The sequence below is a fragment of the Capricornis sumatraensis genome, chromosome X, assembly GCF_032405125.1.
Source record: "Capricornis sumatraensis isolate serow.1 chromosome X, serow.2, whole genome shotgun sequence".
In the NCBI taxonomy this organism is placed as follows: Eukaryota; Metazoa; Chordata; class Mammalia; order Artiodactyla; family Bovidae; genus Capricornis; species Capricornis sumatraensis.
In genome coordinates this window covers 81430540-81456217 of record NC_091092.1, presented here as the reverse complement: position 1 = coordinate 81456217, position 25678 = coordinate 81430540, and the positions used below count along the sequence as shown (strand labels likewise).

The window sequence follows — 25678 nt, the reverse complement described above, 5'->3', positions numbered from 1 at the left end:
TTACCTGTCAAACTCCCACTCTTAATTCACATTTCAGTTCATATATCACTTCCTCAGTGAAGCCCATAGATATATTCTCCAAATGCACTGCTCAACACACTTCATTATAATTCTTAATATACTTGTGTCTTCATTAGACCGTAAACTTCTTGAGGTCAAAAACTAAGTTTGATCTATTTTTTGTACCCCCAATGCATTACACATTGTCTGGCAAAAAGGATTTTTGGTAAACATACATTCAACTGAGTAGGAATGTCATATCCATTTTAAAATTTAAAAAACTGGGGAATAGAAAGATCACATAGTTAGTTGATATTAGAGTCAAGACAACATACACATTACTCTGCCCCTTGTATAACACAGCAGTGGTTCTCAACTAGGAGCAGTTTTGCCTCCCAGAGGACATTTGGCAATGCCAAGAGACATCTTAGGTTATCGTAGTTTGGAAGTACTATCAGAATAAAGTGGGGAGAGGCTATAGATGCTTCAAAACAGCCTATAACGCATAGGATGACCTCTTAAAACAGAGAATTACCCAACCTGAAATGTCAATAGCACTGAGATTGAGAGATCTTGCAATGGAGGGGTGAAGAACTGAACCTGACAAATAGAACACACCTTTGAAAATCATCAAAGTGGACTGCTCTAAGGGAGGAAAAGTATGATAATACCAATGCTGAAATACCATGGTTTGTGGATTTCAGTGGGTTTTGCCACTGGTAACCTCTGAATAGTCTCTTCTACCTACTCACTAGGTCAGAGACTGAAGTCACAGGCTTTGGAGACATTTTATCACAGTTCAAAAGGAAATCAAATAGCACATACAGGTTTACATAACATTAGGAGGCAGAAAAGCTTAAACCTCTGAAATATTCAGTAAGTGAATAAGATAAGCCATTTCCCTTAGTTAGTAATGAACAACTGTGTTGTTCACTGAAATCACAATGGTTGGGTAGTGCTTTAAAGGCAACCTTGTGATCCTAAGGTAATGGAAGGTATAGGGTACAGTTGTAGGAGCATAGGTTTTGGCATTTCAAAAACCTGACTTTACACTTAGCCTTATTACTTGATAGTTAGGTGACTTTCAGTTAGTGATGTCTCTAAGCCTCCATGGCTTCATGTGAATATGGGTATGGTAAAGTGTTTTCAAAGGTTACATGAAGTAGTATATTTAAAGCACTTAACACCATGCCTAGCACATAATAGGTATAATAAATATTATTTTATGCCTCCTCTCTCCTACCTTCCTTTTAGTCTAAGTCAGAGTCATTGAAAGCATTAAGCCATTAACAACCCTCATTTTGAATCTCAGAGAAAATCTTAAGTCTTATCATCCCACAGCCTTTGTAATACACATCCTTAACCTCCCCCTTTAATTTCGCCCTCCTTTTTATTTTCTCTGTTCTCATGCTGGTTTCCAAAGAGGTATAGCTGGAAGGGGTCTATGAACTATATGGGTGCCTGGAGTTTGGAGAGGCCAAGTGGCTGTGTGTATCAGCCTACTTAAACCCAGTGGCTATCCCTGTATTGCTACACACATTTTTCTTGCGTATAGAGATAGCCTTCAATGGTTGGCTGTCCTGGAAGTTTGCATGTCTGTGGAGCTTCTTTCATCCTTTTCTTAAGTTCTTCCATCTCTTCTCGGGTACTGGAGAAATGATTTCTTGTCTGTCAAGATATTATCATAATCATTATCATCAGGACCATCATCATTAACAAGCATTCAATGATCAGAGACTTAGTGCAGAGTTTTCTCAGCTTTTATCATGTGCTACAACATAGCAAAAAACAAGTGTTGAGTGGCATAGTAACTAGAAAACAATTTAGTGTAGCTTAACAGTACTAAAGGGTAAAAGAGAGAGAGAAATGTAAATAACAATGTACCTGGGAGACATTTTCTAATGGAAATCACAAAAGCTTCCAAGAAATAAAAGCTCTAAGGATTCTGAGCTTCACACTAACTCTGCCTTACAAAAAGGAAGGCTATAAAAAAGGTTCCTTAGGATAATATTATCATGGCAACTTCTACATTCTACCTCAGGTAAAGTTACTGATTACTTGACACTGAATCAAATCCTGGCCATTAGAATAAAGGCTATGAGAGTGTGCTCTCTTTGAACATAGGTCAACAGAAAACCTATGTTTTCATGCTCATGAAAAAGAAAAGCTAATATTAAGAAGTAGTATGTTTAAAAGTACATTACTAAAAAACAATGGCAAAACACAGTTTGAAATGTGTGTATCAGAATCACTAGAGATAAGTCTTTAGTGTTTAGTCTCAAGATTGTCACATGATGTCATTGAAAAAGGTGATGTGGGCTGTCCTACCTAGTTGAACTCACTCTGTAGATTATCTTGTGAGTTTGATATATATATATATATGAAAGTGAAAGTGAAGTCTCTCAGTCGTGTCTGACTCTGAGACCCCGTGGACTGTGGCCTACCAGGCTCCTCCATCCATGGGATTCTCCAGGCAAGAATACTGGAGTGGGTTGCCATTTCCTTCTCTAGGGGATCTTCCCAACCCAGGGATCGAACCCAGGTCTCCCACATTGGAGGCAGACACTTTAACCTCTGAGTCACCAGGGAAGCCATATATGTGTGTGTGTGTGTGTGTGTGTGTGTGTGTGTATATATATATATATATATAAATATATATATATTAATAAAGACCAATATATATGTGTATATATATGTATATATATATGCAAATATTTGTTGCTAAACTCAGACTTTTCAAGTTATATTTGGAGGAAGATTAAGTAACTGACCTAGTTATAGAAATATTTTGTAAATCAGAAGAAGATAGGAATTCTAACATTCTGGTGAAAGAGAGTACCCAGAAAGAAACAAGTGTAAGTCAGGAATCTCCTAAACAACAAATTGTTTTCATCCAAAAATTCATCTATAAATTTTATGCAATGCAACAGGTCCAAAATCACTACCTCAATGGTGCCTTCTTTTACTGTATCAGACAATTATTCTATACTCTGTGCTTTTTTAACTTTTTTGGTCTTAACTCTATTTTAGCACTTTTCATAATAAGTAATCATGCTGTATCTCTGTTTATCTCTCTAAGCTCTGAGACTGAATAATCCCTGAAGACAAAAGCTAACGTGCCTCATTATGGTATGTTCAGTGTATTTTACAATGCCTGACACAAAGCATTCATTATATACCTACTGCTAAGTCACTTCAGTCGTGTCCGACTCTGTGCAACCCCACAGACGGCAGCAAACCAGGTTCCCCCGTCCCTGGGATTCTCCAGGCAAGAACACTGGAGTGGGTTGCCATTTCCTTCTCCAATGCATGAAAGTGAAAAGTGAAAGTGAAGTCGCTCAGTCATATCTGACTCTTAGCGACCCCATGGACTGCAGCCTACGAGGCTCCTCCGTCTATGGGATTTTCCAGGCAAGAGTACTGGAGTGGGGTGCCATTGCCTTCTCTGCATAAGTAATTGTTAAATGTGGGTTAAATAACTGAATGAGAAAAATGATATGCGACAAGGAAGGGAAGGCTGTGCCTATGCTCATCTATAAGGGACAGCATGGGAAAGAAGTTTGAAATAATCTTTCAAGATAATTTAACTATATTAATGTAATGAGAAAAGAAATGAGAAAAGGAAGGGAGGAATGGGCATTCATATTAATAAAACCTACAAAGAGAGTATCTTGACTAACTAGCATAAGACCTGACCTGTACTTAAATAAGCCCATAGATGGGTTCTAATCTGGGAGAGATATAGCAAATTAGCAACATTTAATAAATATTGGATAGATAGATGTGTTAGTGGGTGGAAGGGTGGGTTTGAACAACAGCCTCAAAGATAAAGAATAGTTGAAACTGGAAGAGTAAAAACAATCTATTACACTAAAATATTTGTGATCCACACCAGTTGGTCCTCACAAATTAGCTGGGATATAATAACCTAAAATTCCAAAGTCAAGATATTGAGAGTGAAATCCAACTGTAATGCAAAGACTGGTGAAGAAACCCACATGCAAACTCACATTCTGTAAACTGAGCTGAAGCTGTTGTTTATACGGGAGGAAATCCTGTGTTAGTTCCACAGTCAAGCTGTTGGAAATGAAGAGGCTATGAAGAAAGGCCAAGACCTAGAGAAAATGTATAAAAATAACTTTATCACCACCATCTTCTCATTAATCAAATAAAGGGAAATAAGATACACAAAAAAGAAACTTCACAGTGTTTAACCAGTATAGTGTCAAAAGCGTAATGCAAACACAAATAGGTCTACACATAGCTATTCTTTCAATTAGGTTAAACATTCACACTGGACTCAAATCCAGAAAGTAAGAACTACTAACAAATTTATTCAACAATACCCTTTTCAGATAGCATATGAAACCAATCAAAATGTGGACAGGATGAACATAATGTGGGAATAGCTGTATTTATATCTTCAGGACTGGCACAGAGTAAGTACTCATAAATACATGCATGTTCAGTCACTTCAGTAGTGTCGGATTCTTTGTGATCCCATGGACTGTAGTCTGCAAGCTCCTCTGTCCATGGGATTGTGCAGGCAAGAATACTGGAGTGGGTTGCCATTCCCTCCTCCAGGGGATCTTCCAGACCCAAGGATTGAACAACTGTCTCCTGCATCTCCAGCACTGCAGGCAGATTAATGCTGAGCCACTGAGGAAGGAGACTCAAATATTTGTTGATAAAAACAATAAGTAAAAATGGAAAAATGATCATAATGAACAATATCATAATGCTAAAATATCCAAGGATCTCTTTTTGAAAAACAATCTTTAAATTAGAAACGTATTGGGGAGGGGGTGAGACATTGCAGAAGACACAGATATGATCAATAAACTATATTTTTAATGTTTCAAATGTTCACTCCAATAAAAATCAAATATATACAAACAACAGAAAAAAAATTCATCTGTGAAATACAAACATATTAAAAATCAATGCTAAATTCTGGCAATACTAAAGTGCAATGTGTGTGTGTGTGTGTGTCTGTCTGTCTGTCTGTCTGTGTGTGTGTTGGTTGCTCAGTTGTGTCAGACTCTTTGCGACCACATAGGCTGGGGACTGCCAGGCTCCTCTGTCCATGGGATTTCCAAGGCAAGAATACTGGACTGAGTTGCCCTTCCCTTCTCCAGGGGATCTTCCTGATCTAGGGATAAAACACAGGTCTCCTGCACTGTAGGAGGACTCTTTACCATCTGAGCCACCAGGGAGTAAAGTGTAAGAGGAAGTAGTAAAAACTGCTCTATTCTTTTTGAAGAAAGCTGAGCACCAAAGAATTGATGCTTTTGAACTGTGGTGTTGGAAAAGACTCTTGAGAGTCTCTTGGACTGCAAGGAGATCCAACCAGTCCATCCTAAAGGAGATCAGTCCTGGGTGTTCATTGGAAGGACTGATGGTAAAGCTGAAACTCCAATACTTTGGCCACCTCATGCGAAGAGTTGACTCATTGGAAAAGACTCTGATGCTGGGAGGGATTGGGGGCAGGAGGAGAAGGGGATGACAGAGGACGAGATGGCTGGATGGCATCACCGACTTGATGGACATGAGTTTGGGTGAGCTCCAGGAGTTGGTGATGAACAGGGGGGCTTGGCGTGCTGCAATTCATGGGGTCACAAAGAGTCAGACACAGCTGAGTGACTGAACTGAACTGAATTCTTTTTAGAAAGTAAACAACAAAGCACATATAAATATGTACTTATATACTATATGCATACATCTATATGTGAGTATTAATATATATGTTCAGTTCAGTTCAGTGGTTCAGTCATGTCCAACTCTTTGCGACCTCATGGAATGCAGCACACCAGGCCTCCCTGTCCATCACAAACTCAAACTCATATCCATCAAGTCGGTGATGCCATCTCATCCTGTCATCCCCTTCTCCTCCTGCCCCCAATCCCTCCCAGCATCAGGGTCTTTTCCAATGAGTCAATTCTTCACATCAAGTGACCAAAGTATTAGAGTTTCAGCTTCAGCATAAGTTCTTCCAATGAATATTCAGGACTGATTTCCTTTAGGACTGACTGATTGGAACTCCTTTCAGTCCAAGGGACTCTCAAGAAACTTCTCTAACACCACAGTTCAAAAGCATCAATTCTTCGGCACTCAGCTTTCTTCACAGTCCAACTCTTACATCCATACATGACTACTGTAAAAAACCATACCTTTGGCTAGATGGACTTCTGTTGGCAAAGTAATGTCTCTGCTTTTTAATATTCTGTCTAGGTTGGTTATAGCTTTTCTTCCAAGGAGCAAGTGTCTTTTATTTTCATGGCTGCAGTCACCATATACAGTGATTTTGGAGCCCAGAAAAATAAAGTCTGACACTGTTTCCACTGTTTCCCCATCTATTTGCCATAAAGCAATGAGACTGGATGTCATGATCTTAGTTTTCTGAATGTTGAATTTTAAGCCAACTTTTTTACTTTCCTCTTTCACATTCATCAACAGGCTCTTTAGTTCTTCTTCACTTTCTGCCATAAGTGTGGTGTCATCTGCATATCTGAGGTTATTGATATTTATCCTGGCAATCTTGATTCCAGCCTGTGTTTCTTCCAGTCCAGCGTTTCTCATAATGTACTCTGCATATAAGTTAAATGAGCAGGGTGACAGTATACAGCCTTGGCATACTCCTTTCCTGATTTGGAACCAGTCTGTTGTTCCAAATTCAGTTCTAACTGTTGCTTCTTGACCTGCACACAGATTTGCAGGGGGCAGGTCAGGTGGTCTGATATTCCCAACTCTTGAAGACTTTTCCACTTTCTTCTGATCCACACAGTCAAAGGTTTTGGCAGAGTCAATAAAGCAGAAGTAGATGTTTTTCTGAAACTCTCTCGCTTTTTTGATGATCCAACAGATGTTGGCCATGTGATCTCTGGTTTCTCTGCCTTTTCTAAATTCAGCTTGAACATCTGGAATTTCACGGTTCACATACTGTTGAAGCCTGGCTTTGAGAATTCTGAGCATTACTTTGCTAGCATGTGAGATGAGTGCAATTGTGTGGTAGTTTGAACATTCTTTGGCATTGGCTTTCTTTGGGATTGGAATGAAAACCGGCCTTTTCCAGCCCTGTGGCCACTGCTGTGTTTTCCAAATTTGCCAAATATATATATACATAACCACAAACTATGGGCTTCCCTGGTAGCTCAGATGGTAAAGAATCCGACTGCAGTGTGGGAGACCCAAGTTTGATGCCTTAGTAGGGAAGATCCCCTGGAGAAGGAAATGGCAACCCACTCTAGTATTCTTGACTGGAGAATCCCATGGACAGTGGAGCCTGGCAGGTCGCGAAGAGTCAAAAATGACTGAGCGACTAACAAACACAAAAACACACAAACACAAACTAAATATATTGGGTTAGCCAAAATGTTTATTTGGATTTTTCTGTAAGATTTTATTATGGGAAAACTTGAACAAATCTTCTGGGTAACCCAATATATGTATATATACATAAACATATTAAAAACTATGTGCATACTTATGTACTATATACATGTGTATATGTGTGTGTGTATATATATATATACACACTCACACAGTGGTGGTGATGGTTTAGTCACTAATTCAAGTCCAACTTTTGTGACCCCATGGACTGTAGCCCACCAGTCTCCTCTGTCCATGGGATTTCCCAGGCAAGAATACTGGAGTGGATTACCATTTCCTTCTCCAGGGGATCTTCCTGACCCAGGGATCAATCCCTAGTCTCCTGCACTGCAAACAGATTCTTCACTGACTGAGCTACCAGGGAAGACCTAAATATACATACATACATACAGTTATATATGTGTACATGTACAAATATATATATAAATGCACATGAGTGTATGTACCACACACATAGTTATGAAGACAGCCTTCCTTTTCCTTTTCAAATTTTCCCATCCAAAGAAATGATACCACCACCTACTTACTTAGTTAATCAAGCCAAAAAGCAAATAATTCTGGTTTTCTTTCACTCACATCTTAGTCTAATCAATCAGTAAGCCCTGCCAGTTTTGCTTCCAAAATATATCTCTAATCCAATCATTCTTTCTATTTCTACTACCACCACCCTAATCCAAAGCAATATTTTCACTTGCTTAGACCACTGGGATAGCCTAAGTCATTTCCTAATTTCCAACATTGTCTTCTTCCAGGCTATTCTCCACACAACAAAAACAGTTCATGTCATATCCTATTTAATATACATCAGTGATTTTTCTACTACAGTTCAGGCTAAAATCTAACCCCTTCACCATGCCTACAGGCCCTATGCCTTTTGGTCAGATATTATTTCCTGCCACCCGCCTTTTCTTTCATCAGTGATACTCACCATTCTGTACTAAATTAAGGACTTACTAACACCGTTCAGTTCAGTTCAGTTCAGTCATTCAGTCGTGTCCGACTCTTTGCAACCCCATGAATCACAGCACACCAGGCCTCCCTGTCCATCACCAACTCCCGGAGTTCACTCAGACTCACGTCCATCGAGTCCGTGATGCCATCCAGCCATCTCATCCTCTATCGTCCCCTTCTCCTCCTGCCCCCAATCCCTCCCAGCATCACAGTCTTTTCCAATGAGTCAACTCTTCTCATGAGGTGGCCAAAGTACTGGAGCTTCAGCTTTAGCATCATTCCTTCCAAAGAAATCCCAGGGCTGATCTCCTTCAGAACAGACTGGTTGGATCTCCTTACAGTCCAAGGGACTCTCAGGAGTCTTCTCCAACACCACACTTCAAAAGCATCAATTCTTCGGCACTCAGCTTTCTTCACAGTCCAACTCTCACATCTATACATGACCACTGGAAAAACCATAGCCTTGACTAGACGGACCTTTGTTGGCAAAGTAATGTCTCTGCTCTTCAATATGCTATCTACTTTGGTCATAACTTTCCTTCCAAGGAGTAAGCATCTTTTAATTTCATGGCTGCAGTCAACATCTGCAGTGATTTTGGAGCCCCAAAACATAAAGTCTGACACTGTTTCCCCATCTATTTCCCATGAAATGATGGGACCGGATGTTATGATCTTCGTTTTCTGAATGTTGAGCTTTAAGACAACTTTTTCACTCTCTTCTTTCACTTTCATCAAGAGGCTTTTTAGTTCCTCTTCACTTTCTGCCATAAGGGTGGTGTCATCTGCATATCTGAGGTTATTGATATTTCTCCCGGCAATCTTGATTCCAGCTTGTGCTTCTTCCAGCCCAGCGTTTCTCATGATGTACTCTGCACATAAGTTAAATAGGCAGGGTGACAGTATACAGCCTTGACATACTCCTTTTCCTATTTGAAACCAGTCTGTTGTTCCATGTCCAGTTCTAACTGTTGCTTGAGTGTTGTTCCTTAATGGTGTTGTTCTAACTAACACCATTAAGGACTTACTAACACCATTCTCACCATTCTTTACTAACTTAAGGACTATGTACATGTGTTTTTTTCTGTGCCTCGAAAGTTCTCTTCTCATTATTCACATTGCCTTATCTTTTCCTTCTTTAGATCTCATCTTACATGACACTTTCAGAGATCCCCCTTGACCATTGGACCTAAAGTAGCTGTCTGCTCCTGTTCTTTGTTTTAGCCATTATCATAACACAAATTGGAGAAGGAAATGGCAACCCACTCCAATGTTCTTGCCTGGAGAATCCCAGGGATGGGGGAGCCTGGTGAGCTGCCGTCTAGTGGGTCACACAGAGTGGGAGACACCTGAAGTGACTTAGCAGCAGCAGCAGCAGCAGCAGCAGCATAACACAAATTATTTTATTTATGTATATCCTTCTTTCCACCCCATGAAAATGTAGTCTTCACAAAGACAGAAACTGAGTCTTTTTCACTGTATGATACCCAGTGTTTAGCACAGTGCCTGCATATAACAGAGGCTCAATAAATGATTATTGGATGAACGAATAAATATTTGTTTGCAAATGTATATATACAGATATATACAGCTGTGATCACAGATAACATGTACACAGATATACAGGCTTATGTGTAATATGTGTACACACACATGCACATGTGTACACACACCCACACCAACAAGCACATAGGCATAATAGATAAACAAAAGAATATAACAGACACACAGAATTCAGGAGGTAAACACCACAATATTAACAGTGATCATCTCTGTATGGGGGATATGTTGTATTTGTTTTACACATATTAAAAATTTTTTCTAGCTTTTTCTGCAACTGTTTTTACATTGTTTTTTATAATAAAAAAGAAAGTTGCTAAAAATCAAAATACTTATCAAACCACAGTACATCATCTTCTATAATATATTAAGGATATTTAATTAGAAAAATATTCAAAGGATAGAAGTAAAAATAGAATGGGAAGTCATTGAATGCAAGAAACATGCATTCTTAGAACAGTGTCTGGGATATGATGGGTATTTTCAGAAACCTTATGAAAGTGTGAGAGAAAGGAAGAGAGGAGAACAAGGTAAAATGAAGGGTGACAAAAAATCAAGGAACAGGAGAACGGAGAGGAGGAAAAGAAATATAAAGAAAAATCATAGCTATAGAGAGAAATCAGAGGAGGAAGGAATGTGGGGAAGAGTGAGGAAGAGTGAGAGAGAGAACATTGGTTGGAGAGCAAGAATAACACAAGCCAGTGTGTCTATTTCTTTGACATTCATTATTAAGCATTGACTATATTCATATTCTTTGAGACTCCAATTTTATAATCAAAGTTCTCTACATTTACTTGACATTTGGTAAATATTTTTAGACCATTCATCATTAGAACTTACTGGCTCCACAATATTGAACTTCTTAGACTCTTGAACTTCCTGGATTTGATAAACATAATCAAGGGATGACTCAAAGAAATTGTGCCTCTCCTTGTCCACCTGGAGGTCTGCCTGAAGAAGAAGGGTAATAAATGTCACATATTGGCATAGTCATTCGTGCAAGTCAGTGTTTATGGATTCAACAGCATGCTAGGGCTGGAAGAGAATTATGCTACCAAGCAGTGATCTTATCCCTTTATTTTACAAATAGGAAACATGAAGCCAAGATAGGAAAAAGTGACTGATGCACGATATCTGGTTTCTGGCCTAAAAAATAAGAAGCTTGGAAGTTATTGTGCTCATCCTCATACAAGGAAAAGCTAAACTGAGAATCAACCACTGTTCTTAGAAACAACAGACCACTGAAGTCAAAGGAAAAACAACTGTCTCAAAAATTGGATAGATAGTTGAATATAGAGAATCTGAGATTATCAGAGCAGAAGCCCAGAAGCAGAAGCCTGTTGCTGCAACAAGTGTCAGACCTTATTTAAGATATCTTAAAAAACCAATACAATATTGTAAAGTAAAATAAATAAATTAATCAATTTAAAAAATCCAAAGACAATAGGGAAGACAAAACACAAAGATACCAGACGAGATTTTCGCTTCTAGCAAGAGCAGTTATAGCAAATTAAGCACAGTCTAAATCCTAGTCAGATAAGCATAAAACCACATAATAACATCCTTTTATCTCAGTTCCTTTTACCCAGGGCATCATGTTCAGCATTCAACAAAAAGTTACAAAGTGTACAAAAAAGTGAAATACACCAATAAACACAGTCTAAAGAACCAGCATCAGTTCAGTTCAGCTCAGTTGCTCAGTCATGTCCAACTCTTTGCGAACACATGGACTGCAGCACACCAGGCCTCCCTGTCCATTACCAACTCCCAGAATTTACCCAAACTCATATCCATTGAGTCAGTGATGCCATCCAACCACCTCATTCTCTGTAGCCCCCTTCTCCTCTCACCTTCAATCTTTCCCAGCATCAAGGTCTTTTCAAATGAGTCAGCCCTTCACATCAGGTGGCCAAAGTATTGGAGTTTCAGCTTCAACATCAGTCCTACCAATGAACACTCAGGACTGATCTCCTTTAGGATGGACTGATTGGATCTCCTTGCAGTTCAAGGGACTCTCAAGAGTCTTCTCCAACACCACAGTTCAAAACCATCAATTCTTCGACACTCAGCTTTCTTTATAGTCCAATTCTCACATCCATACATGACTACTGGAAAAACTATAGCCTTGACTAGGCGGACCTTTGCTGGCAAAGTAATGTGGGACTCTGATAGTTCTGTGGAGCTCACACAATCTGATTTTACTCACATGGAACACTTCTAAGACAAAAAGAACACTTCTAAGACGTTGGCAAAGTAATGCTATTCTTTGGAACTCTGTATTCAGATGGGTATATCTTTCCTTTTCTCCTTTGCTTTTTGAATCTCTTTTTTTTCTCAACTATTTGTAAGGCCTCTGCAGACAACCATTTTGCTCTTTTGCATTTCTTTTTCTTGGGGATGGTTTTGATCACCACCTCCTATACAATGTTATAAACCTCCATTCATAGTTCTTAGGGTACTCTCTCTATCAGATCTAATCCCTTGAATCTATTTGTAACTTCCACTGTACAATCGTAAGTGGAATGAATGGTCTAGTGGTTTACCCTACTTTCTTCAATTTAAGTCTGAATTTTACAATACGGAGTTCATGATCTGAGTCACAGTCAACTCCAGGTCTTGTTTTTTCTGACTGAATAGAATTTCTCCATCTTCAGCTGCAAAGAATATAATCAATCTGATTTTGGTATTGACCATATGGTGATGTCCATGTTTAGAGTCTTCTGTTGTTTTGTTGGAAGAGGGTGTTTGCTATGACCAATGTGTTCTCTTGGCAAAACTTTGTTAGCTTTGCCCTGCTTCAGTTTGTACTCCAAGGTCAAAGTTTCCTATTCCTGCAGGTATCTGACTTCCTACATTTGCATTCCAGTCCCCTATGATGAGAAGGACATCTTTTTTGTTGTTAGTTCTAGAATGTGTGGCAGTTCTTCACAGCACTGCTCTACTTCAGCTTCTTTGGCATTAGTGGTTAGGGCATAGATTTGATTACTGTGATGTATGGTTTGCCTTGAAAGCAAACTGAGATCTTTCTATCGTTTTTGAGACTGCACCCAAGTACTGCATTTCAGACACTTTTGTTGACTGTGAGGGCTACTCCACTTCTTCTAAGGGATTTTTGCCCACAGTATAATAAAATGGTCATCTAAATTAAATGGACCATTCCCATCCATTTTAGTTCACTGATTCCTAAAATATCAATGTTCACTCTTGCCTTCTCCTGTTTGAACACTTCCAATTCACCTTGATTCACTGACCTCATCCAAGGTTCTTATGCAATGTTGTTCTTTACAACATAGGACTTTACTTTCACCACCAGACACATGCACAACTGGGCACTGTTTCTGCTTCGGCTCAGCCTCTTCATTCCTTCTGGAGCTATTTCTCTGCTCTTCTACAATAGCATATTGGGCACCTACCAACCTGGGGAGTTCATCTTTCATTGTCACATCTTTTTGCCTTTTCATACTATTCATGGGGTCCTCACGGCAAGAATGCTGAAGTAATTTGCCATTCCCTTCTCTAGTCCAACATGTTTTATCAGAACTCTACACCATATCCCATCTGTCTTGGATGGCCCTACACAGCATTGCTCATAGTTTCATTGAGTTAGACAAGATTGCAATCCATATGATCAGTTTGTTTAGTTTTCTGTGATTGTAGACCTAGTGCAGAACCTAAAATAAAAAACTTACTGTTGGAAAACCTCACAGAAAAAAGCATATCTATTCCTGACCTATCAAATGCAATGCTAGTTATCTTTTTAAATTTTTCAAATTGAGGAATAATTACTTTACAATATTGATTTGCCTTCTGCCAAACATCAACATGAATTAGCCATAAGTACACATATGTCCCTGCACTCTTGAACTTCCTTCCCATCTCCCGCCCTTTCCCACCCCTCTAGGTTGTTACAGACCCCTAGTTTGAGTTCCCTGAGTCATACAGGAAATTTCCAATGGCTATCCATTTTACAAGTCATAGCATACATGCTTTCATGCTACTGTCTCCATTTGTCTTACCCTCTTTTTCCTCCCCTCCACCGTGTCCATACATCCATCACTCTATCTGTGTCTTCATTTCTGCCCTGCAAATGGGTTCATCAGTACCATCTCTCTAGATTCCATGTGTATGTATATATATATATATATACACACACACACGCACATATATATGTGCGTGTGTGTGTGATATATGATATTTGTTTTTCTCTTTCTGACTTAACCTACTCTGAATAATAGGCTCTAGGTTCATCCACCTCATTAGAACTGATTCAAATGTGTTCCTGTTTATGGCTCAGTAATATTCCATTGTATATATGTACCATAGCTTCTTTATCCACTCATCTGTCAATGGACATCTAGGTTGCTTCCATGTCTCAGCTAGTGTAAATAGTGCTGCAGTGAACATTGGGGTACATGTGTCTTTTTCAATTTTGGTTTCCTCATGGTATATGCCTAGAAGTGGTATTGCTGGGTCATATGGTAGTTTTATTACTAGTTTTATAAGGAATCTCCATACTGTCCTCCATAGTGTCTGTATCAATTTACATTCCCACCAACAGTGCAAGAGCATTCCATTTTCTCCACATCCTCCCCAGCACTAGTTTGTGGATTTTTTGATGGTGGGCATTCTGTGTATTGATCTTGTATCCTGTGACACTAAATTTGCTGATTAGCTTTAGTAATTTTGTTATAGTATCTTAAGGATTTTCTACGTACAATATCACGTCATCTGCAGATAGAGTTTCACTTCTTCCTTTCCAATCTTAGTCACCTTTCCAATCTGGATTCCCTTTATTTCTCATTCTTCTCTGATTGCCATAGTTGAGAATTCCAAAACTATGTTAAATAATAGTGGTGAGAGTAGGCAGGCTTGTCTTGCTCCTGATCTTAGAGGGAATGCTTTCAGTTTTTTACCATTGAGAATAATGTTTGCTGCGGGTTTGCTGTATATGACCTTTATTATGTTAAGTTCCTTTTATGTCCAATTTTTGAAGAGTTTTATCATAAATGGGTATTGAATTCTGTTAAAGTTCTTTTCTGTATCTATTGAGATTTTCATATGGATTTTATCTATTTATTAATATGATGTCTCCCATTGATTGACTTGTGTCTATTGAAGAATCCTTGCATAACTGGGATAAACCTGACTTGATCATGGTGCATGATATTTTAATCTTTCGTTGAATTCTGTTTGCTAGAATTTTGTTGAGGGTGTTTGTATCTATGTTCATCAGTGATATTGGCCTGTAATTTTTTTTGTGTGTGTGTGATGTCTTTGTCTGGTTTTGGCATCAGGGTGATGGTGACCTCACAGAATGTATTCACAAGTATTCCTTTCTTTGCAATTTTTTGGAAGAGTTTCAGAAGAATAGGCATTAGCTCTTCTCTAAATGTTTGACAGAATTCTCTGAAGCCATTTGGCCCTGGGCTTTTGTTTTATGGGGAGACTTTTTATCACAGTTTTGATTTCAATATTTGTGATTGGCTTATTCATACTTTCTATTTCTTCCTGGTTCAATCTTGGAAGGCTGAACTTTCCAAAGAATCTATCCATTTCCTCCAGCTTGTCCATATTTGGCATATAGTTGCTCTTAATAATCTCTTATGATCCTTTGTATTTCTGAATTGCCTGTTGTAACCTCTCCTTTTTCATTCCTAATTTTTTTCATTTGACTTTTCTGCCTTTTTTTCTTGATGAGTCTGGACAATGGTTTTTTTCAATATTGTTTATGTTCTCAGAGAACTAGCTTTTAGTTTTATTAATCTTTACTATTGTTTCCTTCATTTCTTTCCATTTACTTCTGCTCTGATCATTATGATTTCTTTCCTTCTACTAACTTTGATATTTTGTGTTTTTCTTTTTCCAGCTGTTATTTGACACGTAAAGTTAATTTGTCTATTCAATGTTTTTCTTATTTTTTGAGGTAAGATTGTATTGCTATAAACTTCCTTCTTAGAACTGCTTTTGCTGCATCTCACAGGCTTTGGGTTGTCATATTTTTGCTGTCATTTTTTACCTAGGAATATTTTAACTTCCCTTCTTCCTTCAGTAACCTATTCATTACTTAGAAATGTATTGTTTAACCTCCATGTGTGTGCTTTCACAGTCTTTTTTCTTCTGTAACCGATATCTAGTCTCACAGTGTTGTGGTCAGGAAAGATGCTTGATATGATCCCAATTTTCGTCAGTTCACTTGGGCTTGATTTGTGATCCAAGATGTGGTCTACCCTGGAGAATGTTCCATGTTCACTTGAGAAGAAAGTGTATTCTTCTGCATTTGGATGGAATGTCCTGAAAATATCAATTAGGTCCATTTTGTTTAAAGTTTCAATTAAGGTTTGTGTTTCTTTGTCAATTTTCTTATTTGATGATATGTCCTATGACGTAAGAGGGATGTTACAGTCGCCTACTATTATTGTGTTACTGTCAATTTCCTCTTGTATGTCCGTTAGAGTTTGCCTTATGTATTGAGGTGTTCTAATGTTGGGTGCATAAATATGCAAAATTTTTATGTCTTCTTGGATTGATCCCTTGATCATTATATATTGTCCTTTTTTATCTCTTGTAATATTTTTTTTATTTTAAAGCCTGTTTTGTCTGATATGAGAATTGACACTCTGGCTTTCTTTTGATTTCCATTTGCATAGAACATCTTTTTTCATCCTCTTACCTTAAGTCTTTATCTGTTGCTAGATCTTAAAGTGGGTTTCTTGTAGACATTATATATATGGGTCTTGTTTTTGTATCCATTCAGCCACTCTGAGTTTATTAGTTGTGGTGTTTAATCCGTTTACATTTAAAGTAATTATTTTTATATATGTTCCTACTGGCATTTTCATAATTGTTTTGGTTTGTTTTTGTAGGTCTCTTCTCTCTCTTGTGTTTCTTGCCTATAGTAATACCTTTAACATTTGTTGTAAAGCTGGTTTGGTGGTGCTAAACTCATTTAAATTTTGCTTGTCTGTAACACTTTTGATTTCTCTATCAGTTTTGAATGAGATCCTTGCCAGGTAGTGCAATCTTGGTTATAGATTTTTTTTCGTTCAGTACTTCAAATATATCCTGCCATTTCCTTCTGGCCTGCAGAGTTTCTGCTGAAAGATCAGCTGTTAATCATATGGGTTTCCCCTTGTACATTACTTGTTCCTTTTCCCTTGCTGCTTTTAATTTTTTTCTTTGTATTTACTATTTGTTAGTTTGATTAGTATGTGTCTTGACATGTTTCTCCTTGGGTTTATCCTGTATGGGACTCTCTGCGTTTCTTGGACTTGATTGACTATTTTCTTTCCCATATTAAGGAAGATTTTTTTTTTTACCATAGCCTTTTCAAAAATTTTCTCAGACCCCTTACTTTTCTCTTCTTCATCTGAGATCGCTATAATTAGAATGTTGGTGCATTTAACATTGTCCCAGATGTCTCTGAGGTTATCCTTAATTATTTTGATTCCATTCCTTTATTCTGCTCTTCAGCAGTTATTTCCACCATTCTATCTTCCAGCTCACTTATCTGCTCTGCCTCAGTTATTCTACTATTGATTCCTTCCAGAGTACTTTTAATTTCAGTAATTGTGCTATTTGTCTCTTTATTTCTTCTAGGTCCTTGTTAATTGTGTTAATTTATTCTTGCATTTTCTCCACTCTATTTTTGAGGCCTTAGTATGTCTTTAATGTCATTACTTTGAATTCTTTTTCAGGTAGTTTGCCTATTTTCTCTTCATTTATTTCGTCTTGTGAAATTCTACCTTGTTCCTTCATTTGTGCTATATTTCTCTGTTTTTTCATTTTTTTCTAACTTAATGTGTTTGAGGTCTTCTTTTCCAAGGCTTTATGGTTGTATTTCTTCTTCCTTTTGGGTTCTGCCCTCAATCGTTAAGGTTGGTCTAGTGGTTGGTGTTACCTTCATGTTGGGGGTGACTTGCGCCTGCATTTTCTCCCCTCTGATAGGCAGGGTTGTGTGAGGTGATATATTTTGGAGTGTCTGAGAGAATACTGTCTGCTGATGATTATTTTTGTGTTTTTGTCTTCTTTGTTGCTTGGGTGAGGCATCCTGCACTGGGTGCCATCAGCAGCTGTGTGATACTAGGTTTTGTATACAGGTGTAGGCCTTCATGGAATTTCTCACTAATTAATACTCCCTGGGATTAGGAGTTCTCTGGCACTCTGAGGTCCTGGATTCAGTACTCCCACTCTAAAGGCTCAGGCCCAATCCCTGGTCAAGGGACTGAGATTCCTCAAGTTGTTTGTTATGGTATTCAATGGGATTAAAACAAACACACAGAGATAAATAACAAAACATTAAAAGAAACAAAAGACCAACCCAGACAAATGGTAAATACAAATCAGACAGATAATTAAAAAAATAGTGGAACACATATACATACTTACACACACACAAACATAACAAAAATATTCCAAAGAAATTAAAGTACAAGAGATTGACTTGGCAAACAAAGGAAACCAAAAATATATCAATCAATTAAAAACAGAGCCAATTAAAACTTAAACTGGAAAACAGAACCAAAGCAGAGTGCCAATTGGGGAATAAAGCAAAGAAAACAAAACAAATTAACAAACATGATGAAAAAAGAAGAATAAAATAAGGGAAAAAAAGAAAAAGAAAAGAAGAAAAAAGAAAAGTGAGATTAAATAGAAGTATGCAAAAATGATTTAAATATATTAAACTACTACAGCAGGAAAGAATAATTTTTTAAAAATTCAAACAGAAGAAAAACAAAAAATTCAAAAAGGAAAAAAAAAATCCACAGCACCACAGAAGGCCAGTGCAGAGGTAAAAGTATATAATGGAAATGAAGATTGTGATTTTTAAAAAAATAATAAAGTCTCAAGGTCATTATTCTTAGTTGTGGAGTCAGTCGCCCATGAATGAGGTTGGACCAGTGCCATGTAAGGGTTTCCTGGTTGGGAGGACTTGTGCCTGTGTTCTGGTTGATGGAGCTGGATCTCATCTCTCTGATGGGTAGCACCATGTCCAATAGTAGGTTTTGGGGTGTCTATGGGTTCAGTGTCATTTTGGGCAGCCTGTCTGCTAGTGTGTAATGTTTTATTTCTGTTTTCTTGAAGGATTAGCATGGGGTATCTGGGTATTGGTGCTTGCTATCCTTTGGGTGGGTTTGGCTTTGGTGTTGAGATGGAGGCCTTTCGAGGGTCTCTCATCCATTAATGTTCCCTAGGGTCAGGTGTACTCTAGTGGTTCAAAGCCCTGGGCTTGCGTCTCTACCTCAGGGGTTCAGGCTCGTTGCCTATTGAAGCTCCAAGACCTCACAAGCCACACAACGCAAAAGACAAGTTCCCTATACTGGTGGTGAAGGCAACACTCGGCAGCCCAGAATACTCAGTGAAACCTACACCGAAGTCTTCTAATACTTCTAGGAAGGTCTCTGAAACTTGTGGGCAGCATGGAGTCAGTATCACATCTGGCCTCATTTCAGTTTATAGTTGCTCCTAAAGTTCAGTTTCTCCTAGAGTTCACAGTCTGTTCCCCACCTGGACAAAAGAGAGTGAAGGCTGAGGCTCATTAATGCTCACTTGCTCTCTTGCGCTGGGGAGAGAGGAGGATATGGCAGCCACATATAAGTTGTACAGGGGAATGCCTGTGAAAGTAGTAAGCTATTGGATGCTGTTACAGTCTAAGGCAGCTTGTGAATTTTCCCAAAGAAAACTGGGGTCTAGGGACCCCAGTTCATGGGTCTCTAGAAAGAGACAAGCTGTTTAAGTTCCCTGCAAGGTGTGGGCAGTAACCTGTGCCTGCTCATGGCCTGGTGCTAGCTGCAACCTCTGGGACTGGGAACGTATCAGTAGTGTTTTATCTGTTGCTTCCAGCACCTTTCCTGGCTTTGGCAGTGGCAGGCATGTCTAATTCCTCAGCCTTGTCAAAGTAGCACTCTCAGCACTTATCATCATGGCCACCAGCCCTCTACCTCTCCCTGGAATCTTCATTGGAGGCTTGGCTCCCTGCACGGCTACTCCCCAATTCCAGGTTGGGGCTTGTGAGCTGCTTATGGGCTGAGAAGTGCTGTTAGGCAGCTTTCTCAGTATTTTGCCTTCTGAGTCGCTGCTGTTGCACAGCACTCTGAGGTTTCACAGCTCCCCTCTTGGTCTCGCCTGTGAGGGGCTTTATAAGTGCTCAGAAACTTTTCCTCCTTCATGATTCCCTCCCTCTCTTGGGGCACAAGCTCCCGCCCTGAAGTCCTTTGTCTGTGTGTGTGTGTGTGTGTGTGTGTGTGTGTGTGTGTGTGTGTGTGTTTGAGTGTGTGTTTATCCTTTGTCCTATCTCATTCAGAGGAGATTTGCTTGCCTTTTTTGGAGGTTTGGGGTTTTCTGTTGTCATTTAGAAGTTGTTCTGTAGGACTTGTTCCATATTCTGATGAATTTTTTATGTATTTGTGGGGAGGCAGATGATCTCCCCATCTTACTCCTCCACCATCTTCTGTCCTACAATGCTAATTTAACTCTATAACCTCATCTGGAATCAGAAACTTAGAACTGGAAGGGATCTGTGAGTAGTACCACACTTCCTTTGACAAAGAAACTGAGGCCAAGAAAGAAATATCTTATCCAAAGTAACACTGTGAGTTTGTGGAGGAGCTGACTTAAGAACTCAGGAGTCCTGAGACCCTGGCCATAGTTGAATCTGCAAGCACAACCATTATACATGGTTCTCTGCTGAGGCAGAGTAAGAGACAACCCTTGCAATAGGAACCTGCCATGTACCAAGGCATACCTGGTAATAGAAGGCAGGGAGAGGCTTTTTGAACATACCTCTTGTAACTGAGATTCTTTCTTTTTGGAAGACAGATGTAAGTGCCGATCCAGCAAGGAATAAAACCTCTCTCCATCCTTTTCAAATTTCTTTTTCCGCTCCTAGAGGTGGGAGAGAAGGTAAAGAGTAAGATGTCTGTGATTTTAATTCAATCTGCTCAGAAATGAGAATGAACAACACAGTGTCAGAAAAGCAAGTCAGGATTTTGTCTCAGCAGTTTCAGCTTCTTCAAATATAACCTTGAACAACTTCACCTACACAAAGGGTAGTTACTATTGGTATAGCTAAAGGCTCTGGGAGCTAATGCTCAGACAATGACACTTAAAATTCACCTGTATACCAGTTAATTTTTTTCTCTCCTCAATATTTTTCACATGTATTAACTACATTAATTTTTGAAAAGAAGAGGAAGGAACACAATATTCAACAGTGAATATGCCTTTCAAATGTTAATCTACAATGCATTTAGACAGTCTAATAATAAGTAAAACATTTCGAAGAAAATTGGAATCTAAGACTGACTCTGTAAATTATAAGTTTTTTGATACTGTTTAAGCATTTCAGTACTACATGTTAAAAGATGATGTTAAAGATATGGAAAAATCCTGCAAGGCTTAACTGAAAATCAGGAGTTGAAAAGCCTTATGAGGGATGGATGACTCACTCGTTATTTGTGTTAAGCTCTCTGCCTCTCAGCACAACAATTAATAGAAATCACACAGTCTCCAAAGGAGCACTAAGAATGCTAGCTTGTCACAGACTAATGCTGGCATCCTGCAATGCTCTCAGCACCACATTTGGAAATTCATGTAAAAGGCTTGTGTTGTCACATAGGAAATCTAAACTCACTGAGTACCTATAGCGTGCCAAGTATTAGATGAGGCAAAGCAAGTGACACACAGGAAAAAAATATATATACCTCACCCATGGTTTATTTCTAGAGGCAATCTATTGCTGGTCAGGAAGTCAAGGCAAAACTGAGTGACCTCTTATCTGTCAAGAATGTGCTTTTTACATAAACTCAAAATGAATTAAAGATGTAAATATAAGACCAGAAACTATAAAACTCTTAGAGGAAAATATAGGCAGAACACTCCATAACATAAATCAAAGTAAGATCCTCTCTGATCCGCCTCCTAGAGTAATGGAAACAAAAACAAAAGTAAACAAGTGGGACTTGATTAAACTTAAAAGCTTTTGCCCAGCAAAGGAAACTATAAGCAAGGTAAATAGACAACCCTTAGAATGGGAGAAAATCAATAAAACAGCTGACAAAGGATTAATTTTCAAAATATACAAGCAGCACATACAACTCAATACCAGAAAAACAAACAACCCAATCAAAAAGTGGGAAAAAGACCTAAACAGACATTTTTCCAAAGAAGACAGACAGAAGCCTAGCAAACACATGAAAAGATGTATAACATCGCTCATTATTAGAGAAATACAAATCAAAACTATAGTTAGATATCATCTCACACCAGCCAGAATGGCCATCCTCAAAAAGTCTACAAACAACAAATGCTGGAGAGGGTATGGAGAAAAGGGAATGCTCTTACACTGTTGGTGGGAATGTAACTTGATACACCCACTATGAAAGACGGTATGGAGATTCCCTAAAAAACTAGGAATAAAACCACCATATGATCCAGCAATCCCACTCCGAGGCATATACCCTGAGGAAATCAAAACTGAAAGAGACACATGTATTCCATTGTTCATTGCAGTACTATTTACAATAGCTAGAACCTGGAAGCAACCTAGGTGTCCATCAACAGAAATGGATAAAGAAGCCATGGTATATATACATAATGGAATATTACTCATCCATAAAAAGGAAGACATTTGAGTCAGTTTTGATGAGGTAGATGAACCTAGAAGCTAGAACAGAGTGAAGTGAGTCAGAAAGAAAAAGATAAACACCTTATTCTAACAAATATATACAGAATATAGAAAGAATGGTACTGAACAACTTACTTACAGGGCAGCAATGGAGAAACAGACATAGAGAATAGACTTATGGACATGGGGAGAGGGGAGGAGAGGGTGAGATGTATGGAAAGAGTAGAAAGAGTAACATGCTGCTACTGCTGCTAAGTCGCTTCAGTCGTGTCCGACTCTGTACAACCCCATAGATGGCAGCCCACCAGGTTCCCCTGTCCCTGGGATTCTCCAGGCAAGAACACTGGAAATAGTAACATGGAAGCTTACATTACCATATATAAAATAGACAGCCAATGGAATTTGCTATATGGCTCAGGAAACTCAAACAGGGACTCTGTATCAACCTAGAGGGGTTAGATGGGGAGGGAGATGGGAGGGAGGTTCAAAAGGAAGGGGATATATGTATATCTATGGCTTATTCATGTTGAGGTTTGACATAAAACAGCAAAATTCTGTAAAGTAATTATCCATCAATAAAAAATAAATTAATTTTAAAAAATGCTAGGAATGAAACCACCATATGACCCAGCAATTCCACTCCTAGGTATATACTCTGAGAAAATCAAATTGAAAAAAAATATATGTATCCCATTGTTTACTGCAGCACTATTTACAATAGCTAAAACATGGAAGCAATCTAGATGTCCATAGACCGATAAATGGATAAATAAGTTGTGGTTCATATACACAATGGAATATGACTCAGCCATAAAAAGGAACATATTTCAGTCAGTTCTAGTGAGGTGGATGAAGTTAGAGCCTACTATACAGAGTGAAGTAAGTCAGAAAGAGAAAGATAAATATCATATTCTAACGCATACATATGGAATCTAGAAAAAATGGTACTGAAGAATTTATTTACAGGGCAGCAATGAAGAAACAGACATAGAGAATAAACTTATGGACATGGGGAGAGGGGAGGAGAGGGTGAGATATAAGGAAAGAGAAACATAGAAACTTACATTCAGTTCAGTTCAGTCGCTCAGTTGTGTCCGACTCTGCGACCCCATGAATTGCAGCACAACAGGCCTCCCTGTCCATCACCAACTGCCGGAGTTCACTCAAACTCATGTCCATCGAGTTGGTGATACCATCCAGCCATCTCATGCTCTGTCATCCCCTTCTCCTCCTGCCCCCAATCCCTCCCAGCATCAGAGTCTTTTCCAAAGAGTCAACTCTTCTCATGAGGTGGCCAAAGTACTGGAGTTTCAGCTTTAGCATCAGTCCTTCCAATGAACACCCAGGAATGATCTTCTTTAGGATGGACTGGTTGGATCTCCTTGCAGTCCAAGGGACTCTCAAGAGTCTTCTCCAACACCACACTTCAAAAGCATCAATTCTTTGACACTCAGCCTTCTTCACAGCCCAACTCACACATCCATACATGACTACTGGAAAAACCATAGCCTTGACTACACGGACCTTTGTTGGAAAAGTAATGTCTCTGCTTTTTAATATGCTATCTAGGTTGGTCATAACTTTCCTTCCAAGGAGTAAGAGTCTTTTAATTTCATGGCTGCAATCACCACCTGCAATCTTACATTACCATACGTAAAATAGATGACCAATGGAAATTTGCTGTATGGCTCAGGAAACTCAAACAGGGACTGTATCAACCAAGAGGGGTGGGATAGGGAAGGAGATTGACGGGAGGTTCAAAAGGGAGGGGACATATGTATATCTATGGCTGATTCATGTTGAGGATTGAAAGGAAACAACAAAATTCTGTAAAGCAATTATCATTCAATTAAAAAATCAACTAATTAATTTAAAAAAATAGAGATAATTCATTTGTTTTTTTTAAAAAGAGGAATATGTATTTTAACCAGAGGGAAAAATGTCAGAGAGGAAGCTAACATTAACTCAGGCCTAAATCAGGCCAGGCAGTTTGCTAGGTATTTAAAATCCTTATCTCATTAAGTCTTCACAACCCTGAAAAGTACACATTATAAAGGAAATTAAGGTTCAAAAAAGGTGAAGTAATTTGTTGAAGGTTGCATTATATCTGGTCTACTTTACTGGACCTAAATCAAATCCCTTATGATTATACAGTGGAAGTGAGAAGTGGATTTAAGAGACTAGATCTGATAGATAGAGTGCCTGATGAACTATGGATGGAGGTTCATGACATTGTACAGGAGTTAGCGATCAAGACCATCCCCATGGAAAAGAAATGCAAAAAAGCAAAATGGCTGTCTGGGGAGGCCTTACAAATGGCTGTGAAAGGAAGAGAAGAGAAAAGCAAAGGAGAAAAGGAAAGCTGTAAGCATCTGAATGCAGAGTTCCAGAGAATAGCAAGAAGAGATAAGAAAGCCTTCTTCAGTGATCAATGCAAAGAAATACAGGAAAAGAACAGAATGGGAAAGACTAGAGATCTCTTCAAGAAAATTAGAGATACCAAGGGAACATTTCATGCAAAGATGGGTTCGATAAAGGACAGAAATGGTATGGACCTAACAGAAGCAGAAGATATTAAGAAGAGGTGGCAAGAATACACAGAAGAACTGTGCAAAAAAGATCTTCATGACCAAGATAATCATGATGATGTGATCACTAATCTAGAGCCAGACATTCTGGAATGAGAAGTCAAGCGGGCCTTAGAAAGCATCACTCTGAACAAAGGCAGTGGAGGTGATGGAATTCCAGTTGAGCTCTCTCAAATCCTGAAAGATGATGCTGTGAAAGTGCTGCACTCAATATGCCAACAAATTTGGAAAACTCAGCAGTGGCCACAGGACTGGAAAAGGTCAGTTTTCATTCCAATCCCAAAGAAAGGCAATGCCAAAGAATGCACAAACTACCACACAATTGCACTCATCTCACATGCTAGTAAAGTAATGCTCAAAATTCTCCAAGCCAGGCTTCAGCAATACGTGAACCATGAACTTCCAGATGTTCAAGCTGGTTTTAGAAAAGGCAGAGGAACCAGATATCAAATTGCCAACATCTCCTGGATCATGAAAAAAGCAAGAGAGTTCCAGAAAAACATCTACTTCTGCTTTATTGACTATGTCAATGTCTTTGACTGTGTGGACCACAATAAACTGTGGAACATTC

The 25678-nt window shown here is 38.7% G+C and overlaps 1 protein-coding gene across 1 annotated transcript in view; it reads right to left on the bottom strand.

Annotated features, from left to right (window-relative positions):
• OPHN1 (oligophrenin 1) overlaps window positions 1-25678 on the bottom strand; it is a 594204-nt gene that overhangs the window by 294356 nt on the left and 274170 nt on the right. Inside the window, exons 6-9 of the mRNA XM_068962396.1 lie at window positions 20677-20778; window positions 10738-10848; window positions 4011-4115; window positions 1539-1668 (exon numbers count right to left, since the gene is read on the bottom strand). Of these exons, the coding sequence (XP_068818497.1) occupies window positions 1539-1668; window positions 4011-4115; window positions 10738-10848; window positions 20677-20778 (448 nt within the window). The remainder of the gene's footprint in view (window positions 1-1538; window positions 1669-4010; window positions 4116-10737; window positions 10849-20676; window positions 20779-25678) is intronic.